General features: G+C 40.6%; 2 protein-coding genes across 4 annotated transcripts; one reads left to right on the top strand and one right to left on the bottom strand.

Annotated features, from left to right (window-relative positions):
* The first annotated feature begins 1,374 nt into the window (after positions 1 to 1,374).
* phrf1 (PHD and ring finger domains 1) lies at positions 1,375 to 14,848 on the top strand. Of its 2 annotated transcripts, none has more exons than XM_018664329.2 (19): positions 1,375 to 1,481; positions 2,309 to 2,455; positions 2,577 to 2,690; positions 3,036 to 3,232; positions 3,391 to 3,474; positions 3,568 to 3,701; positions 3,805 to 3,896; positions 3,994 to 4,157; positions 4,477 to 4,609; positions 4,722 to 4,834; positions 4,995 to 5,188; positions 5,727 to 5,849; positions 6,417 to 6,571; positions 7,035 to 8,964; positions 9,098 to 10,365; positions 10,579 to 10,655; positions 11,546 to 11,695; positions 12,494 to 12,622; positions 12,798 to 14,848. In XM_018664329.2, the coding sequence occupies exons 2-19, from the start codon at positions 2,368 to 2,370 to the stop codon at positions 12,960 to 12,962; spliced, it is 5,310 nt and encodes a 1,769-aa protein (XP_018519845.1). In that variant the 5' UTR covers positions 1,375 to 1,481; positions 2,309 to 2,367; the 3' UTR covers positions 12,963 to 14,848. The 2 variants fall into 2 exon arrangements, with proteins under 2 accessions (XP_018519845.1, XP_018519844.1); XM_018664328.2 differs by having other exon boundaries at positions 3,994 to 4,172.
* Positions 14,849 to 15,186: 338 nt separating this feature from the next.
* On the bottom strand, positions 15,187 to 19,860 carry irf7 (interferon regulatory factor 7). Of its 2 annotated transcripts, none has more exons than XM_018664396.2 (10): positions 19,594 to 19,847; positions 19,063 to 19,216; positions 18,011 to 18,182; positions 17,814 to 17,914; positions 17,592 to 17,643; positions 17,360 to 17,476; positions 17,044 to 17,246; positions 16,338 to 16,539; positions 16,119 to 16,234; positions 15,187 to 16,023 (listed from the first exon to the last, which is right to left on the bottom strand). In XM_018664396.2, the coding sequence occupies exons 1-10, from the start codon at positions 19,599 to 19,601 to the stop codon at positions 15,835 to 15,837; spliced, it is 1,314 nt and encodes a 437-aa protein (XP_018519912.1). In that variant the 5' UTR covers positions 19,602 to 19,847; the 3' UTR covers positions 15,187 to 15,834. The 2 variants fall into 2 exon arrangements, 1 of the variants encoding a protein (XP_018519912.1); XR_007813987.1 differs by having other exon boundaries at positions 15,876 to 16,023; positions 16,349 to 16,539; positions 19,594 to 19,860.
* Between the last annotated feature and the right edge of the window lie 1,008 nt (positions 19,861 to 20,868).

Genomic DNA, 20,868 nt, shown 5'->3' with positions numbered 1-20,868 from the left:
ACACATCAAGAGCCTCGGTTGATGTTCACATCTAACATTAGGAAAAAAAAAAGTGGTCTCTGTGACTTTGACTGTGGCGTGATTGTTCGTGCCAATTGGATCAGTTTGAGTATTTCTCAGACTGACGATCTCCTGGAATCCTTCACATACAACAGTCTCAAGTTCACTCAGAATGGTGCCCAAACCAAAAAACATCCAGTGAGCAGCAGTTTGGCAGACAGAAATGTATTATTGATAAGAGAGGTCAGAGGAGAATGGGCAGACTGGTTGCAGGTGACAGAAGGGCCATGGTAAACTCAGAACACTAGACGACTACTTCAGGTTCCACTCCTGTCAGCAAAGAACAGTGGGCTCATGCTCACCAAAACTGGATAGCTAAAGAGTGGAAAAATGTAGCCTGGTCTGATGAATCTTGATCAACAGCATGAGTCCATGGACTCAACCTGCCTTGTATAAAACAGTCCCAGGCTGCTGCTGGTGGTGTAATGGTGAGGGGATTATTTTCTCTGGGCCCCTTAATGGCCACAATGTACCCGTCTTCTAATGGCTGCTTCCAGTATGATAATGCACCATGTTATAAAGCAAAAATTGTCTCAAACTGGTTTCATGAACATGACAATGAGTTCAGTGTACTTCAGTGGCATCCTCAGTCACCAGATCTGAATTCAACACCTTTGGGATGTGGTAGAACAGGAAGTTGGCAGCATGAATGTGCAGCTGGCAAATCTTCCACAAAGAACTGAGGCCCTACCCAGTAAGCCATTAGAGCGGTGTTCAATTCAGTTTCATCTGTTGGTTTGTATAGTGCTAAATCACAACATACATTAACTCAAGGCACTTTACAGAGTAAGGTGGAGACCTCACAGCATTATGGAGATAAACCCAACAGTTCTTACAATGAGCAAACACTGACACTGGAGACAAAAAAACTCACTTATAAACTTTTATTAGAACTGGACTCCTGGTGGGCGTCCGTCTGCCGTGGTTGGTTGGGTTGACAGGGGAGAAATGGGGGAGAGAGGTGGGAGAGGCAGGGGGAGAAGAGAGAGAGGGTCAGACAGAGGAGAAAGAGAGAGACCAGGAACAGCTGAAACTATCCCTAATAAAGAGCGGTGTGTGTGTGTTTTATACCTGAAAATTAAAACTGTCTAGTTATAATTGTCTAGTGTTACTCCATGTGCCTGTTAGATCCTATCCTGTAATATCTTGTGGTTTACATTTAAATTACAGTACGCCTTTAATGTGATTAATTGGACATACTTTAACAGGGCTAAATACACACCAGTAGCCACACTATCAGGCATAATTACAGTACCTGTATTCACCTGTTTATATCCCAGACTGAACGGACACTGTCTCTTTAAGAGTCACGTTCGTCTGGGTGCATTCGGCCATTTCCGTCTCTGGCCAGCCGGTGGTGTCACTCAACAACCGTGGAGACTTCAAAATCACTCTAAACATACCCCACACTACTGAATAGGGTAGGTATGAAATTACTATTAAATGATTGCATAGGACATTGTAATTATGGGTGTTGATTTGGAAATTTGTAGAAATGCCCCCCACGCCGAGTGTTTTTTTTGGAAAGAGCACGAACAAGCATGTAGTTGACGTTGGCTAAATTTAGCTATTCTGAGGCGGAGGCTAGCTAACACGCTATGCTGAAGCTAATGTTACTAGCTAGCATTATTTGTTCTGCACGAGGAACGTTAGAGGTTAGTTCCATATCCTTGTCAGTTTGTATATGCATAATGTGAATATGTGCATTTACGCTCCACGTAAATTTCACATGTGACATAAAGGAAGCACTCTATTAGGTGCTGTATTCTCCTCTTTGTTTACAAATGTAGCTGTAGCATATTCTGCAGGTTAGCTAGTTAATGTTAGGTAACATTTTCTTGTTTGCCTGCAAACAAAAACAAAAGTGACACATTTTTCAAACTGCTGTGTTATAGTTTCTTCTTGACTACCCATGAGCTCTCAAATGTCACTTGTGATTAGTAAGAAAATCTCGCTTGACTTAGTTTGTCCGTTCACTGTAGCTATACTACATCCTACAAACGAAGAGTACATTCTTGACGATAATTTAAACTTCTAAGCGCGAGGACTCAGTCCATACAGTTGGTTTACGACCTTTCCTTCATTGCCTTTCCTTTAAACAGTGAATACATTGGCTTCTAAATTACCATCACACCTAATTAATTAGTCAGACAGTTAGTCAGAGTCAGTCAGACATATGTCTTCAAGAAAAATACAGGCATTATCTGCTTTTTTTAACACGATCTGCAACTCTGCTCTATTTTCTAAGGATTCATTTTGAGAAAATCTGTCAGACAAATTATTCTGCTGTACTTCCAATGATCAGCCATGGATGAGGATGACAGCCAGGATGAGCTGATCAACCGCAGTGCATCCCACAGCAAAGGCAAGAGGGCTGCGTTGTGGGTCATCTCAGGTAGTTTGTGTAACATGTCACAAATACAATTGTGGGCTGATGGATGAATGAGTTAACTGAACCAAACATACAAAGGAGTGTTGAAAACCTTAAGCATGCATGTATTATTTTTTTGTCCTAGATGACTCAGATGATGTTGAAGAAGAGTCTGAGGAGGGAGAATCTGACAGTGGTGAGGAAGAGGAGGAAGATCACTTAAATGGAGAAGAAGATGAGGAAGAGGAGGAGGAGGATGGTAGGAGTGATTGTGCAATTAGTATTGTCAAAGATGGCGAAGGCGGTCTCTTTTTTTGTTTTGTCTCTTTAGTTGGTTATCATACAATTTTTCTTTTATTCTTTTACTTTCATTTTTCTTATTAAGGTTTACATAATTAATCTCTATTTTTTTGCTGCTCAGATTGAACAATACTGTGATTTTTGTAATTTAACAAGCTTGAGTTTTTCTGTAGCACTGAATGAGGAAAAAAATGACTTCAGCATGGTGTGAAATAAGCATGATTATTTACCCACCACTGTGTGTTATGTGCAGTATTCTCTCTGTATGAAGCTCACACAGTGGTTTTCCACCCACTTTTATCAGATGAGGAAGAGGAGGAAGATGCTAAACCAGAGGATGGTGCTTTTGGAGGGACCTCTGCTGACCTTGCAGGGATGAGCTCGGACGAGGACTCAGAGAAGTGTCCTATCTGCCTTAACTCATTCAGCAGCCAGCCTGTTGCAACACCAGAGCACTGTCAACACTACTTCTGCCTTGATTGCATCCTTGAATGGGCCAAGGTTGGTCTGACTTAATGTTACCAGCCCAAGGAGGAAGCACTCTGTTACAGATTGCTTTATATATTCATCACTACAATATATGCACTGTTTTTAAAACACGTCTGTAGTAGAGTAGGCCGACTGGCTCAATTTTAGTGTTTTTGTTCTCCACGATTTAGAATGCAAACTCGTGTCCTGTAGACCGCAAGGCCTTCAACAACATATACTTAAGGAGATGTTATGGAGGCAAAGTGAAGAAAATGGTAAGTGTTCAGTCTTCAGTAGCATTACTTCTTTATACATTTATGTTGTGTGAACTGCTTATGTGTAACTTTTGTTATGACTGCTTCATTCAGATCACAGTGCAAAAGCCTGTGAAGGAAGGTCAAGAAGAAACGGTAGATTTGGACCTGGAGCAGACCAGTTGTGAGGTGTGCGGGGGCAGTGACCGTGAGGACCGCCTCTTGCTCTGCGATGGTTGTGATGCTGGGTAAGACAGTAGTGAATAACTATTTCTTAGTTTTAGGTTCATAACAAACCTGGTGTCAGATTTCTTATCATTGAGACACTTTTTAATCCTTTCTGTTCCAAAGGTATCACATGGAGTGTCTCACACCACCTCTTGATTCTGTTCCTGTAGAAGAATGGTTCTGCCCCGAATGTGAAGCCAACAATCGTCACTCAAGTAAACCTTTAAGTTATTTGCCCTCTCATGTTCATACTTTACCTAACAATATTTTGGCCTTGGGCGAAAATTAAGTCATGTAAATGCTCTGACTCAGGGGGTTCAGCAGGGGAAGTTAGCAATGTAGACAGCCAGCCTTCTCCCGCCCGTCCCGCCACCAGCCGCCATCAGCCGCGTGCCACAGGTCCTACCAGAGCTATCGCCCGAACTCAGCAGAGTGAGAGAGTTCGAGCTAATGTCAACCGACATCGCATCACACAGGCACGCGAATCACAGGTTTGGCATGAGGCGTGATGCTTCCGTCTTGGCTTATTGTCTAACTCACTTCTACAGCATAATAGGCACAAGGTTGAATCTTGCTGAAATGTCTTGATGTTCCACAGAGTTTGTTGTTGTGCACATTAGATTTACTGACAATGGATATGTTGATGTAATGTACTTGAGTGCTACTGACAACAGAAATAATGGCATGTGTTCATTGAAATGCTTGTGTTAAAGAGCATTGAGTGTGTTTGGGAGTTTAAGCAACAGTGGTTTGTAAAAGTGAACCAGTGAAGTAATGCAAACTTTTTCTTACTAGTTGGCTCCCACATATCTGATCCAGTCCACGTGGCTGGATGAGACTATAAATGCTGTGGTGGCTGGGCTCAATACGGCTGTGTATATACGGGACTTTACGCCTCGCCTCCCGTCTAGGCGCAAGCGCAAGACTGGTAAGTAAGCACACATACAAGTAAGCACAGGCACACATATGAACAGACAAAGTGCAAGACCTAAATAGTAATGTGTTTGTGTGAGGAATATTTTTTATGATTGACTGAACAGGACGCAGAAAGGTCAAGCGCAAGAAGACATCTTCTGCTAAGGGTAAAGCCACAAGTACAAGAGTCAAAAGGAGGAAACGGAAAGTGAGGAAGACTAAATCCAGAAAAAAGCTGGTGAGTGTGTCATCAACATCAGTCTTGAGATTTAAATGATTTTGTTTTAAACATTTCACTTGATGTATCTAGTACTGAATGCCAATGACGAATAATTAATTTCTCTTGTAATCATGAGATTCTATTCTAGATAAATTGTACTCTTTTGTTTTTCCACTAGATGGTGAAAAAGGCAGCTAATCCTCGAAGCCGTATCGCTAATAGTCTTGGAATTGTAAAGGACAAGAAGAGCTCTTCACTACCTACAGTATACCGGCCCTCTGAGCACACACTAAGCAGTATGCGTGCTGACATAGGTGCTGCATCCCTCTCCATCTATGGAGATCCATTTGACCTTGATCCATTTGTGGATCGGTAAGAGGACCTGCTCATATCGTAGGGCTGATGTGAATATCATTTTACAGACTTCAGACTTGTTGGTGTGTCTGATATCATATAATATGTAGGGAATGCATGTAGATGGTCACTAATGCCACTTACATACTGGCTTACTGGCTCTGACTACTTGACACATTGTCCTTATCATATAGTTTGTACCAAGCTTTTTTCTTATCATCAAATGATGTAATATGTTCTGCTGGTTTCTTTGACACTTTGAACTCCTTTCAGCACAATGCGTGCTTCGCTGCACAGCATGGTTGTGCAGTACAAGTTGTTTTTCGTAATCAAACAAAATATCAAAAAAATGAGTTCCTCAGTACTGACTTACAATCACAAATCCAGTTCACAAACAAATATTTGAATAGTTTGGGTTAGCCTTTTCATAATGATTGAATGTCATTGTTATCTATTCATGTGTACATGTGTGGATAGTGTTAATGTATGTATGTATGTAGTTAGGCATATACAGTATTATTAAACAAATTTTGACTGATGCTATCCATATGACTAGTGAGGAGGATGAGCAGGAGGCCCATGTTACATCACTGTTGGAGGCTAAGAGACGAGGGATCTCTCGCTCTGCTCTTCGCTCTCACCAGCCCGTAGCTCGACCAGTAACTGCAAGCCTTTCCAGGTAACATCACATCTTTGCCATGATGTGTAGGACTGGGCATTAACAGCAGTTTCTAAAATTGACATGGTTCCATACTGAACTTAGAGCTAACTTTGACATACTTTACAGTCTGCTTATCAGTGTGACATTACCAAGAATTTACTGCACCATGCTTTAAGAATGCAGGTTTTTTGATTCTCCAGTCACAGTCAAAAATGCGCCAAAATCTACTAATGCAGACACTTTCAGATAAAGTGAAATATAATATTATATTAATATTTCTTCGAACCTATATAGCTCTTAATGACAAATTACAAATGTATGGCAGCCTAAATCTGCTAAAAATGATGGTGTTTTTTGCTTTTGATATATCTTACTTTTTCTTTCCATAGTCAAATAAGATTTAAAATCATCTGCTAAGAATTGAAACAAATGAGTAAAATCAGAAACTGACATGCAGCATAATTGCTTTTGTACTTAAAATCTCATAATTGAGAGGTGTCATAGTTTTCTTGGTCTTCGTTAAGATGCTATCTAGCTTGATAAATACTTGATAAATCTAATTAATATCTTTTTATGCTACATCAGGAGGGGTATGGATGTCCCGCAATCAGGGGGTGTTGTGGAGGCAGCCCCAGTTCCTGACCTGCTTGGCAGTATCCTAACAGGACAGAGCATGCTCTTGATGGACAGCTCCGATGTTGTCATTAATCGGGATGGCTCCCTTAAAGCTACAAAGCCATGTAAGTCTGCGTGGCCCAATTTTAAGAACAGTCCAAACTGTTAAGATTTAATTGTTGTAGCTCTGTCTCTTATTTTTCATGGAAACAATTGACTCTATCAAAATAGAGCTATTCAGTTATACATTATGTCCAGTTATATATCAAACTACCTAAAATTAACTTCAACCTGACTATGTAAAATGCATATCCAGCTGATGAATATCACATCATAAAGTATATTCAGATTTACAATTTTTGTGTTCCCCCACATGGGCAGTGAGTTATTCCTCACTCATTCTTAGCTGATTCTGACTGGGCTGTTAGCTGTCACCACTTCCCATTTTTTATTTTTTCCCACCAGCAGGATGTGTTGCGCTGAATAATTACTGTGTGCAGTGTACAAATTAGTCTGAGCAGATCAAAAAAGCTTGATTCTTCCACACATTATATGTCCTTATCATATGTATGTTTCTTGTGTCAACAGTGATGCCATCCGCATTAAAGCCAGGTAGCAGCAAAAGCAGTAGCTCAGGAGAAGCCAGCACCCAGGTCAACCCAGGGATGTCGCCCATCCCAGGAGACAGTTCTCTGTCTCTCCACTACAACGGAGACTTACCAGGATCCTCTCGTAGCTCCATGAACAGACCTTTGTCCCAGAGCTCTGCCTGCTTACCCCCATTTTCACCATCCACAGCCACCCACAACCAACCACCTCCGCATTCTGATTTGCCACCCAGAGGTCACCCAAGTTTCCAGCCACCTCGTCCAAACAGACCCACCCCCTCTCTTGGTCACCGGGGAACCAATGGAGTTGGAGCCCCAAGGGAACCCACCTCCTCATCTGTTCCAGACTCCAAGAGCAAAGGAATGGCTGCATCACAGTATCAACCTAAAAAAGCACCTACAAAGCCCATGTGGATAGATGTATCAGTGCTTCCTCGGATACCAAAAATAAAAAGAGGGAGTAGCAGTGTCACAAGTGATGGCACTAGTCAAGGAAGCAGTAGTGGCAATAATAGAATAAGTAGTAGTAGGGGAAATAGCAGTACTTCTACCACTAGTAGTAATGGTTACAGTATACCTGAAACAGGCATGAACAGCCTTGCTGGGGACAAAAGTAGGCAGCAAAGTGTAGACCAGCAAAAGGGAAGGGCTGACAGTCAGGCCCAGAGACATAGGCCTGACGGAGCATCATCATCATCATCGGCTTTCTCCAGCTCATTTTCCTCTTCTTCCTCCTCCACTGGCTCGCCTGCTAGCCAGTCGCGTTATTCTACTTCTTCTTCTTCATCTTCATCAGCAGTGAGCTTCCGCATAAACTCCAGTGGGAACTCTTGGCATTCAAGGCGGCTAAGCATTACATCATCCTCTGCTAGTGGAGGCAGCATGCAAGAACACTGGAGAGAAAAGGAAGATGAGGCAAAAAAGAGACAGTTGCACAGGGATAAACAGATGCTGCTGGCATCGCGGACGCTGGTTAATAAGGAACAAGAGAGTAATAATATCTATGATCCCTTTAATCCCACTCTGTCAGACTCAAGCAGCTCAGACGGGGAAGCCGAGAGCTCGAGCCTGGTTAGCAGCTCCCGACATACCACTCATGAGCAGAAGGCTCCTAATTTACGAAAAAAGGAGGATTCAGTGCAAAGCAAACATAACCTGGTACATGTGAAAACTGAACCACAGGAGACTGAGATCTCACAGGATGAACCAAGGAGAACTAGTGCTCAGGAAATCATATCACAGGATATCAGATGCTCACAGGAATATGTCAAGGTTGAAAAAGAACCAAGATTAATAGACACTAAGGCTGAGAAACAAACAGCATTATTTCACACTAAAGTTAAGAAAGAACCAGGGTTAGATGATGCAAGTGAAACTGAAAGTTGTGGTCACAGTGTAAAAACATATTTGAATTCAGAGAGCACGGACACCACACCATCTGCTCATCACAGCCTGGATCTTTTAAAGACTGAGAAAGAGACTCTAGAAGATGAGAGTGAAGGAACTTCCAGCAGTGCTCACCCTAACTGTAGGAGTGATTCATCAGCATCCAGCTCTGCTCCCACCAAGAAGAAACAAAAGGCAGAATCTAAATCAGATTTCATGTCTTGCTCCAAGTCCCCATCAAGAGATTTGGGCCATAAGATGAAAACCTCCAAAGCCTCAAAGGAACGGCGCTCTAGCAGTTTAGAAACAGACAAAGGCAGGAGAAGAGACCATCGAGCCTCTGGTCAGGGCAGCAGGCAAAAGGACAAGGAGAAGGACAAAGAAAGGAGCTCCAGGCGGTCAAGGTCCAAAGAGAGGAGAAAGGCACGCTCAACCTCAGAAAGCTCTCAGTCCAGTTCCTCTGATAGAACTCACAGAAAGAGACAGCGATCCCGCTCCCGATCCAAAGACAGGAGACGATCCAGGTAAATATGTAATTATTTGTTCAATATTATGTTCAACTATGTCAGGGTCATTTGTTTGACTTTTACACCTTTTGTTGAGGACTAGTTAGTGTTCTTCACTTAAAGGTTTTTGTGTGTAATTGCTGATTTTTAGGTCTGCCTCCAGCTCTAGCAGCATAGAGCATTCAAGAAGGAAGAAGCATAAACAAAGAAGCAAGGAGAGAAATGATGGCAGAGAGAGAGACTGGGAGAGAGGACGTACATCAAAGGACAAGAGACATGGTCGGTCTCGCTCAAAGTCTCGGTCAAAGTCACGCTCCAGGTCTAGATCCACATCTAGATCGAAGGTCACTAAACGTGGTCGGTCTGGTTCAAAATCGCGGTCAAAATCACGGTCCAGGTCCAGATCCAGGGAAAGGAGGAAAGAGCACACACGACCACAACAACAACCTCTCTTCTCCAGGAACAAGGTGGGGTCACAGTCAAAAGACAAAAAGAGACACAGGTCTAGATCGCGCTCAAAAGAGAGGAGGAAAGAAGAGGGCTCGTCATCCACGGGTTCACAGAAAACACCAGGGTCCTTTGTTCCATCCTCTAAAGACACAAAGCTGTTACAGGACAAGAACAAAGAGAAAGATATTGTTCAAAGCTTAATCAAAGAGAAAAAAACTGCTGAAGAGAATAAACAGGAGTTGCCCTCCTGTACCTCCATCTCTAAAGTTAAAAAGGAAGGCAAAGACCTCAGGGCAGACAGCAAGGCCACAACAGCAGAAATGACAAAAGAGGTGAAGGCTGTAAAAGAAATTAAGAAAGAAAAACAACCATCTCTTGATATGTTTGAAGATTCTCCTATTATTAAATCAATTAAGAAAGAAGAAATGGACACCCCTTCTGTGACAGAGACCAAAGGCTTAGATGAGGCAATTAAAGAAGATATCACCAAGACTGAGATTTGTAAAGTCAAAACAGAGACTTGTGAAATCACCACAATTAAATCAGAGCCAAGTTCCTCAGATTTGTGCCACCTACCCCCTTTCACCTCATTTTCTACATTAACCACACCTGTTACTGCGGACAGTCACCCGGATGCCGTCTCTCAGTCTCACCCAGGGTCAATGGCCTCCGCAGAGCAGCCAAACACTGCAGGGTTGATTGTCCCTGTAAAGCAGGAAATTCAGCAACCCTCAGACTCTGATGATGACTTCAATGTTGATGTGATGCTTGACAACCTTGACTATGTTAAGTCTGAACGCACAGAGGAAAGTGGTGCATTTGTCAAACCAGAGAAGGAGGTAGAGGAGGTGAAGAATGACGGAGAGCAGGTATTGGCCGTAGTTGGAGCCAAATCCAAGACTCAAGTGAAGAGGGTTACCTGGAATATACAAGAACCTGAGGGGCCTCAACCAGAGAAATCTGCAAGCAGTAAGTGTTGCTGCTAGGTCCCTCCACATCAGTTTTGTTTTTCACATTACATCAGTAAATTCAAATTACTATTGTGTCTAGTTAAACATTTTTGTTGAATAATCTAACTTTATCATAATAATAAGTATCTTTTGATGTGTGCCAAGAAGAGATCAAAAACGTGATTTGTATCTGGCCCCCAGAAAAATGTTTTCTGATTTCTTTCACACACAGAGCTGGCTCTCTATAAGCTGAAGCTGAAGCAGGAAGGAGCTCGCAGACCCTTATCAACAGCCCAGACATCAAGTCAGGTAGGACTGAGCCACTTGTCACTGCAGAGTTAATCTCATATTTTTTGCATCAGTTATTTTTAGAAATGCATCCAGTGTGTAATATTAATAATGATCAGAGTGTGGCAGTATTTACCCACAAGTGGCAAATGTATTGTGTGGACAAAATCACGTGGTAGAAACTAAAACTGATACTGAAGTCATTTCAGAATAAACGAAAGTAAAAGCCATACTGTGGAAATCAAAACTGCTCTCCACACACTGTCAGTGTATTCACTCATTGCAAACCAAACTGCTAAAACATCTACAGACACATAAGTCTATATAAGATGCCTAACAATAATTTGAAGTTACTTGTGTATGTCATTATGTATATGACATTTGTTTGATGTTTATCATATACTATTGTATGTATGATAAACAATATAATTCTGTATACCATATGAACATGCAGTTTCAATATGAGTAGTTGCAGGTTTTAAGGTTGACTTCATTGTGATTTAATCATGTCAATGTCATGTCAATCACGAAATCAGAATTACTTAAGCCTCAATAATTGATTGATCACTATGATTAATCACTTGCAACTATTTTTATGTTTGATTTAATAATTTAAATCATTTTTCAAGAAAAAAACAAATATTTGTTGGTTTCAGCTTCTCAAATGTGAGGATTTGATGCTTTTCTGTGTCTTATGTGTGCAAACTGACTATCTTTTGGTTTTGCACTGTTGGTCAAATAAAACAAGCAATTTGGGCACCACGCTATGTGCTGTGGTAAACTATGAAGGGCATATTTCATTATCAACATTCATCATAATTAATTGAGAAGATAATCATCATCATTAATTAATGATGAAAATAGTCATTTTCTTATCCCCCATCTACTCTAATCTCCCTTGACATTTACAGGACATCTCTGGAGCTGTCAGTGACTCTTCCAGGAAAGGTGCAGTCGGTCCACTCAGTGCTTCCTCTAGATCTGATGGCCTGCATCGGGAGGGGTTATCAGTGACTGGACAAGGAGAGGCAGATGAAGGGGATTTGTCAAAGAAAGATAAGGTGAATATGGCATTTAATATTTGAGCTTGGAACTGAGTGTTTGGAGTTGTAATGATAGAATCATAAGGTTAAAGATATGGAAAGAAAAGATAAATTATTTTTTTTAAAGAGTATTAAAACTGAAATAAAATAAAGGAAAAATCAGGAATGCTCTCTGATAAAAGTATGTATTTAAAAGATGTTATGGTGTCAGCCAGCCTGATTTCTTCAGGTAGGTAATTCTGGGACCTGTCTACAAACGCTCTAGGTTTCAAACAGTTCAACTAGCTGACATGGTTCTAAAATGTAATAAACTGGGAGAAGGGTCATGACAAGCCCTAAAGGTAGTCAGTAAGATCTTAAAAGTCAGTTGTAAGGCATGCTGGGAGCAAGTATAAGGTAGACTGATGTGGTCATCCCTGTCAGGTTAGAAGCCTGGCAGCTGAGCACCTGTGGAGTTAACCCCCGAGGCACACCATATATTAAGTATGCAAATGAAGAGACATAGTTATTGATAGACTCACAGCATTTTCTAAGATAAGAATAAACTACTCAAAAGCTGTACCAGAGGCGCCCACACAACACCTCAGTCTGTCTGTTAAAATACTGTGGTCAGTTGTGTTGAAGGCTGCACTTAGGTCCAACTATATCAAAATGGAGCACATGCCAATTTTAGCCATAAAAGGCAGCTTGGAGATAAGGCAATGGTTTAGTAGGGTGAGATGAGGGTTTCACCAGTAGATCAACAGAGCTTGCCTTTATTGTTCTAATTATATAGATTATTGATTGTGAAAATCAGTAATGTTTTATTCCCGACAGTATTTGAAAAAGCTGCACATGCAGGAGAGAGCTATAGAGGAGGTGAAGCTAGCTATCAAGCCTTTCTACCAGAGGAGAGACATCAACAAGGATGAATACAAAGAGATTCTACGCAAGGCCGTCCAGAAGGTGGGTTCTAAATATTGTCAAGATACTGAAAGGTTTGTTACTGATCAACTACTGAAAGCACTAATAGTTTTGAGTAATCAACTCAAAATAAACTCAAAGCAAATCATCTGTGAAATGATTTTTTTTTTTTTCTTGAGAATGTTGTCTGTCAATACTTTGTGTTCCTGGTCATCAGGTGTGCCACAGCAAGAGCGGCGAGATCAACCCAGTGAAGGTGGGCAATCTGGTTAAGGCATATGTGGACAAATACAAACATGCTAGGAAACACAAGAAAGGAGAGGAGTTAGGGAAAGCACCAGAAGTACAGACTGAGGCCATGAAAACCTCTGACAGCCCGTGAGAAGGCATGAATTACAGGCAAGAACAGCCACCCCCACCCACCCCCCCAAAACACTCATCTGTATGTTTAACTATGTTTTACTCTCTGTCCTACCAGTGGGAGTGATCTCAAACTCTCGGACATAGCCAATCTTAATGGCTGGCTAAGATTTGCTCACAGCTTCAAGATGGAACATTTTCTATAATGTCAAGCTTTCTATCTTACAGAAGTTTTGAATTTTTTTTTTTTTCTTTGATCACTTGAAAAGCACCTATTGGTGTCTTGTGTTTGGACTGTCACTGCCAAGAACTGGTCTTTTTGTGTAATACAGCTCAGAAACTTAATGGGAGACTTCAAGGTTGTGCCTTAAAGAGGCAAATCTCAGAGACCCTCCCATGGAGTGATAAATCAGGTAGCTTTCTCCACAGGCATATTACTGGGAGGATGCAGCATGGGCTTTGAGTTTTCTATGGCTTTTTTGTTTTGTGGGACAGCAGGGGTTATTTATCAGTGGCAAAACTCATTTTGTTGGTTAAGAAGTGGCATAAAAGTATGCAGAGTCTGCATATTTAAGATGTTAGTCACATAAAGAAAAGACACTGTTATGCAATGTTTTGTAGAAAATTTATCATTAGAGTATTTGGTTGTAAATAATATAGATTTGATATATCTACTTATATGTTCCTTTCATCTGTGTTGCCTGTTATGAATGACTGACATAAATGGTTCTAGTTTATAGAGTTGATTGTTTTTTGTTTTGTATTTAAAAGCCTCTGTTATCTGTCTTCCGCATCTCTAATATCCATGTTTAAAGAGCTAAATCTAGTTCAGCGTACTACAGGTGAATTCTGGCTCAGTAGGTTGAAATGAACAGTGGAGTCTCTCCTCAAATAATAATCTCTTCTCTTCACTTGATTTCTGGTGTTCTGAAAGATTCTCTGAATCTCATCATTATCTTTTTTTTTTTCAACCCATGAATGAAATGTAGAAAACCAGGTTTTACAGAACCAGGGAATATTTTGTTTTTTTGCCATACTAGTAAAAATAATAATAATGAAAAAAATGCACCATTTAACTGAGTGAGAGAGATTTCATTTGTTTTTGGGCATTCAGTTTTTAAACACTGGAAAATACAACACCATAGTAGGTAATCGATTTTACTTTGCAGTGAAAAGGATTATGATACAGACTTCATGTCTCAGTGGCCGAGTTGCAACCCCCTTTATCTTGCAAAAAATGCCAATGTCTAGATTTTGTCACCGTCCAACCTGGTGCTCTCATATCCACAAACATTTTAACTACAAACACATTTTTCTTTTGTATTTAATGTTGATTAATAAAAATGAAGCTAATTTTATTGGCATAATTTCATTGTTTTGTGAGATCAATTTATAATTTATATATTCTGTGTATGAGAAAAACAACGGACCATCTTCTAAACCATCACATTTTCCAATGTAGGTATGATAAGACTAAATACATGCCTTTAGTTGGCAACAGTGAAATAATCCTTTCAGTGTTAACCTTTAAGTGTCTATAGGTTTTGATTACAGCCTCATTATGACTGCTTTGTCAGCGTGTCTTTAGCCTTTACTACTCTGCATTTCTTTCCTCAACACAAATGTTCATGAAAAACTAATTTCTGCTTGTTCACCATGTTGTTGTCCATACTAGTTACTTTGCCTACTGTGAAGACTGGTGGGTGGTTGGGCTTTCATTTGGCTCCATAAAGCCACAGACTGGACAAATCTAAGGTGCTCATGTTTATCTGAATGTATTGTATGTTTTGGGGGGTTTCTTCTGCATTTACTTGATAAAACACGCCAGGTGTTTCTAAGAGGGAACACAGTAATAAATCACTGATGATAAATAGGGTTTTGTCTCAGTTAAATACAAGTTCTTACTCATGTTCTGTCCTGTTGTCATATTTCTGTTTTAAGAATTTGGGGCTTAAGTGATAGCGTCTGAATTTACGTAAGAATCATAGTGATTGCTGTTGCTACATTCACCTTTTTTGAATGCCTTGGTGCTGCATTGCAAACTGAGTGCAGACTGGGTGCTGCATTGTATTTTCTTTTTAGGGACAATGTTTTAATCATCTTTGTCTTTTTCCTTTTGGATTATCATGGACAAACCTGAAGCTACAGTATAAGGGCTCTGCACTGGCAGCTACTACATTGACTTTAGTCTTTGAAGGATTTATAAGCCATACTTTACTTCTCAGTGGTAATGAATCGAGATGTCATTTCTGCTTTAACAGTTTATTTGAAATCTATGTGATTCCAGTTAGGTTTATTCAGTGTGACATCACCAGCAGAATATAAAAATGTTGAACAAATTTTTAAGTGCAAAACATAGTTCAGATAGGTAGATAGGTAGGTATACATATTACAGTCTGTGGCAGTATGACACATAAAAAACTTACAAGCTCATAAATATATGAAAAACTGTACATTTTAAAATGGATTTACCATCATATTAGTCATCATTTTTTTAAAAAAACATATCAGTTTAAGCATATAGTTCATTAAGTTATTTTGATATTTACAGAAATCATAAAAGTATATTCTAAAGGAAGTTGGGTAACTTAACAGTCTCAGTAACAAATGATAATGAGGCTGACAATAAAAAAAGTCAATTTGTAGTGATAAAAGTGTTTTGCCATCACAGTTTATGACTCGTGAACAAGAGTTAATGCAAACCAGGAAGGTGGAGTTAGAGACGGTCGATAATAGCATATTTTGAAATACTAAATATTACTCTGTTCATTCCAGGTTAGCAGACTGGCTACATTTGCGTAAAGCTTTGGGTAAGAGCAGAATGTTATGGAGCGTTATGTGGTCCCATAGATAACTGAAGTAGTCCCCATTAGAGGCACGCGAGAGATGAAATTTCAGATGTGATGTAGGATAGGCTCAGCAGCCCGCCCTGGCTCTTCAGCCATTGGCAGACCAAAGACAGAGTTAATGAGATCATAGAGACTGTTGTGTGACATCTGAAGGCTGACATTGGCGCTGTGAAGAGACGAAGCCCCCTCCATCTGGGCTATCTCATGAAAGTGTCGACAGATCAGAGGGACCACCTACATGGGGAAAGGTAGATTATACAGTTACTGCAAAACTGAATTATGTGTGATTCTTTAGTGTGAAGCTCAGTGAAAATAGGGGGGAGTTTTACCTTGACCATGATGAGTTTCTTTTCCAGTGGTTTTCCATCTGGAAACTTCTCTCCAAAACACATATTGATGGTGTAGTCGGGAGAGCCACCATTGTTCTCTTTAAACTTTTTCAGTTCTGAAACAGATCGAGCAGGAGCCATTAATTTCACAGTGTAAGGAGGCTTCAAAGAAGGAAGTACTTTTCTTCACATGAAGACCAATAAGAGATCCACACCTACCATTTACATACTTCTCAAAACTGAGGAGCTCCACCGTGGTGTTCTGGGGCAGCTTTCTTGGGTCTGGGTGAGCCACGCTGGGGTCGCTGGTGCTGGCAAACACGTGGCACCTGTCCTGCCTCCAGGCGTATATACCGGTCTCCCGAACCTCCAGGAGGAGACCTCTCTGGATGCTGTTGAGGATGCGGTTGGTGTAATCAATCTGGTGTAAAGAAGGATGGGATTAGAAAAAAAACAACAACTATTGTTACGTCGATGTTGTACAGCAGTATACTGAAGGTCTAGAGAGCTAAAGGATTACAGGTGTAGATTGAGAGAGCCATAGCGAGCCGAGAACAACAGTCTCTTTTCCTGTTGAGTCTCAAAAGCTCTTGCTCTAAAACAAAACCCAGTCTCTGAAATCAAGCTGATCAAAGTTCTTTGTGGAGAAGCAAACTATAGACCTTTTACAGCCCTCTTTCAAATTAACAGGTCACATGAGATGATGAGAGTGTTTGTTAAAAAGTAAAATTAGACTGGCATGTATCTCATACACTTAAAGGAACCCTGTGGACGCATGGCACTTTTTTTATAGGTGAACTATAGGAAATATGTTTTAAAAACTGGCTACAGAAAGTGAGATAAGTAGTGTTTTTGGTATTTTATGGTGGATTTTCTTCTTCTTTCTTTAAGTCAAACAAAATGTCCAGCTGATGTAGTCATGTACCTGTTTGTGGTCTATAAGACCATCGGTGGAGGGGAAGCAGAGCTGATGGGCATTGAGCCCGGGGTCCACGTGTTGGTAGTGGAGCTGGAGACGGGTAGCGGACAACGTGGTCTTTAACATTTCTGTTTTCCTGTAGTGGATGGAGATCTCCAGGTCATAAATAGTTGGCTGCAGAGGTAAAGGGAGGACTGGCGTAGGATGCACTGGAAACAAAAACACAACATAGAAAAGACCACATTTTCCCAGATTATTATTTGTTTCTTGAACAGGATTTAATTTCAGTAAAGGACTTCTGACTTTATTTGGCTAAACATACCCTCGTGGTAAGGCTGCTGAGCTGGCAAAACCTGTAGGTGGTTTTCAGCTGCAACAGGATAACTTCCAAGGACAGCTGGATTGGGCTGGCAGTAGTTCTCTACCCACTGTTGGTCCTCTATCAAAGACAATAAAAATCTGATTTAACCTTAATTATCAACATTGTAAAATCATAAACAAGCAGAGATGATATTGTTAACGTATATGACTGCATTTCCCCTAAGACATTGTACCTGTGGGATGGTTGTCAAGTTCCAAGGCCATTAAATTGTTAACCAGATTGTGCTGTTTGGAAGGAAAAGACATACTGTTTAGGCATTGAATAAGTATTGAGATGCAGCAAACGGTACACAGTAAATCTAAAAAACAATACACAGCAAAACATCAGCGGTAATATGACCACTAAAAAACTCTTCACAGAGAGAAGTGAAAGTGTGCACTAGACAATACTGCACCTCATTTCCTGAGGGGAAGTACTCTGTGGGAGAGCTGTAGATATTTGGAGTCATGAAAGAATCCTCCTGGGAGTCTTGTGTGGGCTGATTTTCATAATTGTCTGCAGAAAATTAGAAAACAGAACCCACATTAATTTGCATTGGTACTTAAAACCTCGCCACAAAAGAAGGCTTGAATTAAATACCAGTCATCTTACGCTCAGTGTTGATAATCTCATAGATTTTGTGAGGGTCTTCAGAATTCTTGGAGTTATCCTTGATCATCTTGAAGCGCACGGAGAGGTTGTTAAGAGCGCAGCGGAAGTTGGTTTTCCACCTTGCCTTGTCGGTGGGGAACTCGTTGATTTTGCCACTTGCTACCGCCCATGCCTGTGAATCATACAGGTAATGACGCTGTTTTAGCCAGAGGTGGAAAATAAATACATTTAGGTGCTTGTATTTTCCAGTTTTAAATTTCTACTTTCCTACATTTCAGAATAGTAATACTGTATTTTTTTTTTTTAACTCCACTCCGTTTATCCAACAGCTGAAGTTACTAGTTACATTACAGATGAGGATTTTATATAGTGATATTAATACATTTTGCACAATACATGCATACACTTAATATTTAAATGTCACTTTGCAGTAGACATATAAACAAAAGGGCTTGTCCTGTTATGAAGAGTGAAAACACTGTGCTGGAACCTGCGGTCACTGTCTCGCTCTGATTTCCTCTAATACAGGGACTGACATTAGTTTATATTTGTAATCACTGGACAAACAAAAAATATGATATTGCATCATAAAAATGTAAATGGAATTTGGGAAAGCACCTTCATTTTCACCGTTATATGCTGAAGCAAAATTACTGAGGGATTTTTTTTTTCTCCAGAGAGAGTGCTTGTATAGTAGAAAATGATTGTGTTTTCCTGCAGCTACTTCCTTTATTTTCTTAAGGAAAAGCAGTAGCAGAGTGTTTGGGTTTAACCATTAACAGTCTGGTTTTGCTACTTAGGGAAAGTGGAAGTGCCACTAGTTGTGGTGGCATGCTATTATTGCCCCAGACACTATCTGCCACCTGCCATACCACAGGACTCTGTTTGAGGCACAGTATTTTAAAATTTACCGCAGTTCTTTGTAAAGCCCAAGGCAGTAATACAGTTTTACTACAGTTGCTCAGCCAGATGTCAACAAAGCCTTTAACATCTTTATCTAATCATGCTGCCACAATTACAGTGACGTTTTCAGCAGAGGTTATCGCACCTACCCGGAATATTTTACTGTCCTCATCCTTGCAGTCCTTTCTGGAGTTGTGCTTCCAGGGAACTCTGAACTTGTTTTGGCCCACAAAGCACAGGCCCGTGTACTGGCCCGTCTCCACTTGCTCTATGAGCCAGCTGGCAAACTGAGGCTTTGGAGGGCTGAGGGGAAAACATGACAAAATCAGTGTTGCTCTTTAAAGAAATTATGCCTCACAAGGGGAGAAACAGGAAATGAGAAACACCACACAGTACAGTGAGTTTTCTACTGTTCTTGTGCAGACAGTCAGATGGAGAGGAAACACACACATGTACATGCAGCACCCTGTAATCCCCAACACGGTTTGGCCACTACTCAGCAACATGCACACTTAACTAGACTTTTTCCAATAGTCACATTATATGGAAGGAGCTACACACACAGCGGGTTTTACAAGAACAAACTACTTCACTATATATGTACATCACTCCCAATACAGCAGCTGTAATCTAGTAAATATGCAAGGGAGAAATAAAAAAATGTATGTTTTTTCCCCTACCTTTGCATTTCCCGGCTGGAGCGTTACTCTTCACAAAGCTGTTGATCTGGTTCCCCCGGAGTGCCCTGTCAGCATTTATAGACTCACGATCTGTGACATCATGTGGGATGGAAAGGCAGGGGTGGGAGGGCACGACTGAATGCTCGACGTTTCCGGTGAACGAATTGGGTGAGTTTAATTTACGGCCAATCGAGACGTGGCTTCTCTCGCACAGAGCGTCAAACAGACAACCGGGCTGCCCGGGCTTTATAAATGAAAGACTCCCTCTGCAGACCGGACGGCAGAGGGTGTGTTTTCGGTAGGTCGGGGCTTGGAGAAGAGGAATTTCTCCGTCCGTGATGTTGCGGGGAGAAAGTGAAAGTCAGGCTCACCGGTAGTTTCATCTGTTCTTCTTGCATCACCACGTCACCCGCGTTTCATCACCCAAGTTTATTGTTTTGCAATTTCGCCCACGCAGTTTTTTTTTAAAGCCCAAGTCCTTAGCTCTAATCTGGTTGGTACTTTTCTTATTAGCTGGAATTCAGAGGGACCTTACTGTGGACCTTACATTTCCCCTTGTTGTCATTAACATAATCAGATTCTCAGATGGATTTATTGCTTTCGGATCCCTGTAAACTTCACCTTTTTTTTTTTTTTTTCCAGAAAGTGTTGCCAAGCCTACTGTAATTGTTTGTATTCGAGAATTATGACCCATCATAACTGACAACAAAAAATATCTCGCACAGTATCAGCACTACATAGTTGTAATGTACTGGAAAAAGCACACACAGATTTCTTGAGTTTATACAACATGTGATGTGATACAAGAAACCCATAGGAACCATTTATTAGGCTAACTAAACTAATACACCTTAATCTACAATAGGCCTGCTTTAAATCTCACTTTTTTTTTAAGTTTGTGAGATAATGCAGTGCAATTCAAGAGCACCACAAACCACAGCCACCAAACCTGCCAGAGTGAAATGAATACCTCTCTAAATAAGAATCAGTTTCAACAAAAACTGAACAATAAGACTGTCATGAATAGGATTAATTTGCACGCCTGTTGTATTAGCCTTTAGCTAGTTGTACCTAATAAAATGGGAATTGCATAAATATGCATAGCATGGTACAGTTTGGAAAAGTTGGTCATATTTTTCTACACTGTTTCAATATTTCAGGTGTCAGAGAGGTGGTTTACGATATGAAGGTTAGTCTACAACAGGACATTGCATTTTCATGTTGAAATATTTAAAGATTGTATATTTAAAGTAGTAATTCAGATGACAGTAGACA

This window comes from Lates calcarifer, linkage group LG10 (assembly GCF_001640805.2).
Source record: "Lates calcarifer isolate ASB-BC8 linkage group LG10, TLL_Latcal_v3, whole genome shotgun sequence".
Lineage (NCBI taxonomy): Eukaryota > Metazoa > Chordata > Actinopteri > Centropomidae > Lates > Lates calcarifer.
This window is presented reverse-complemented; position numbering and strand designations above follow the sequence as displayed.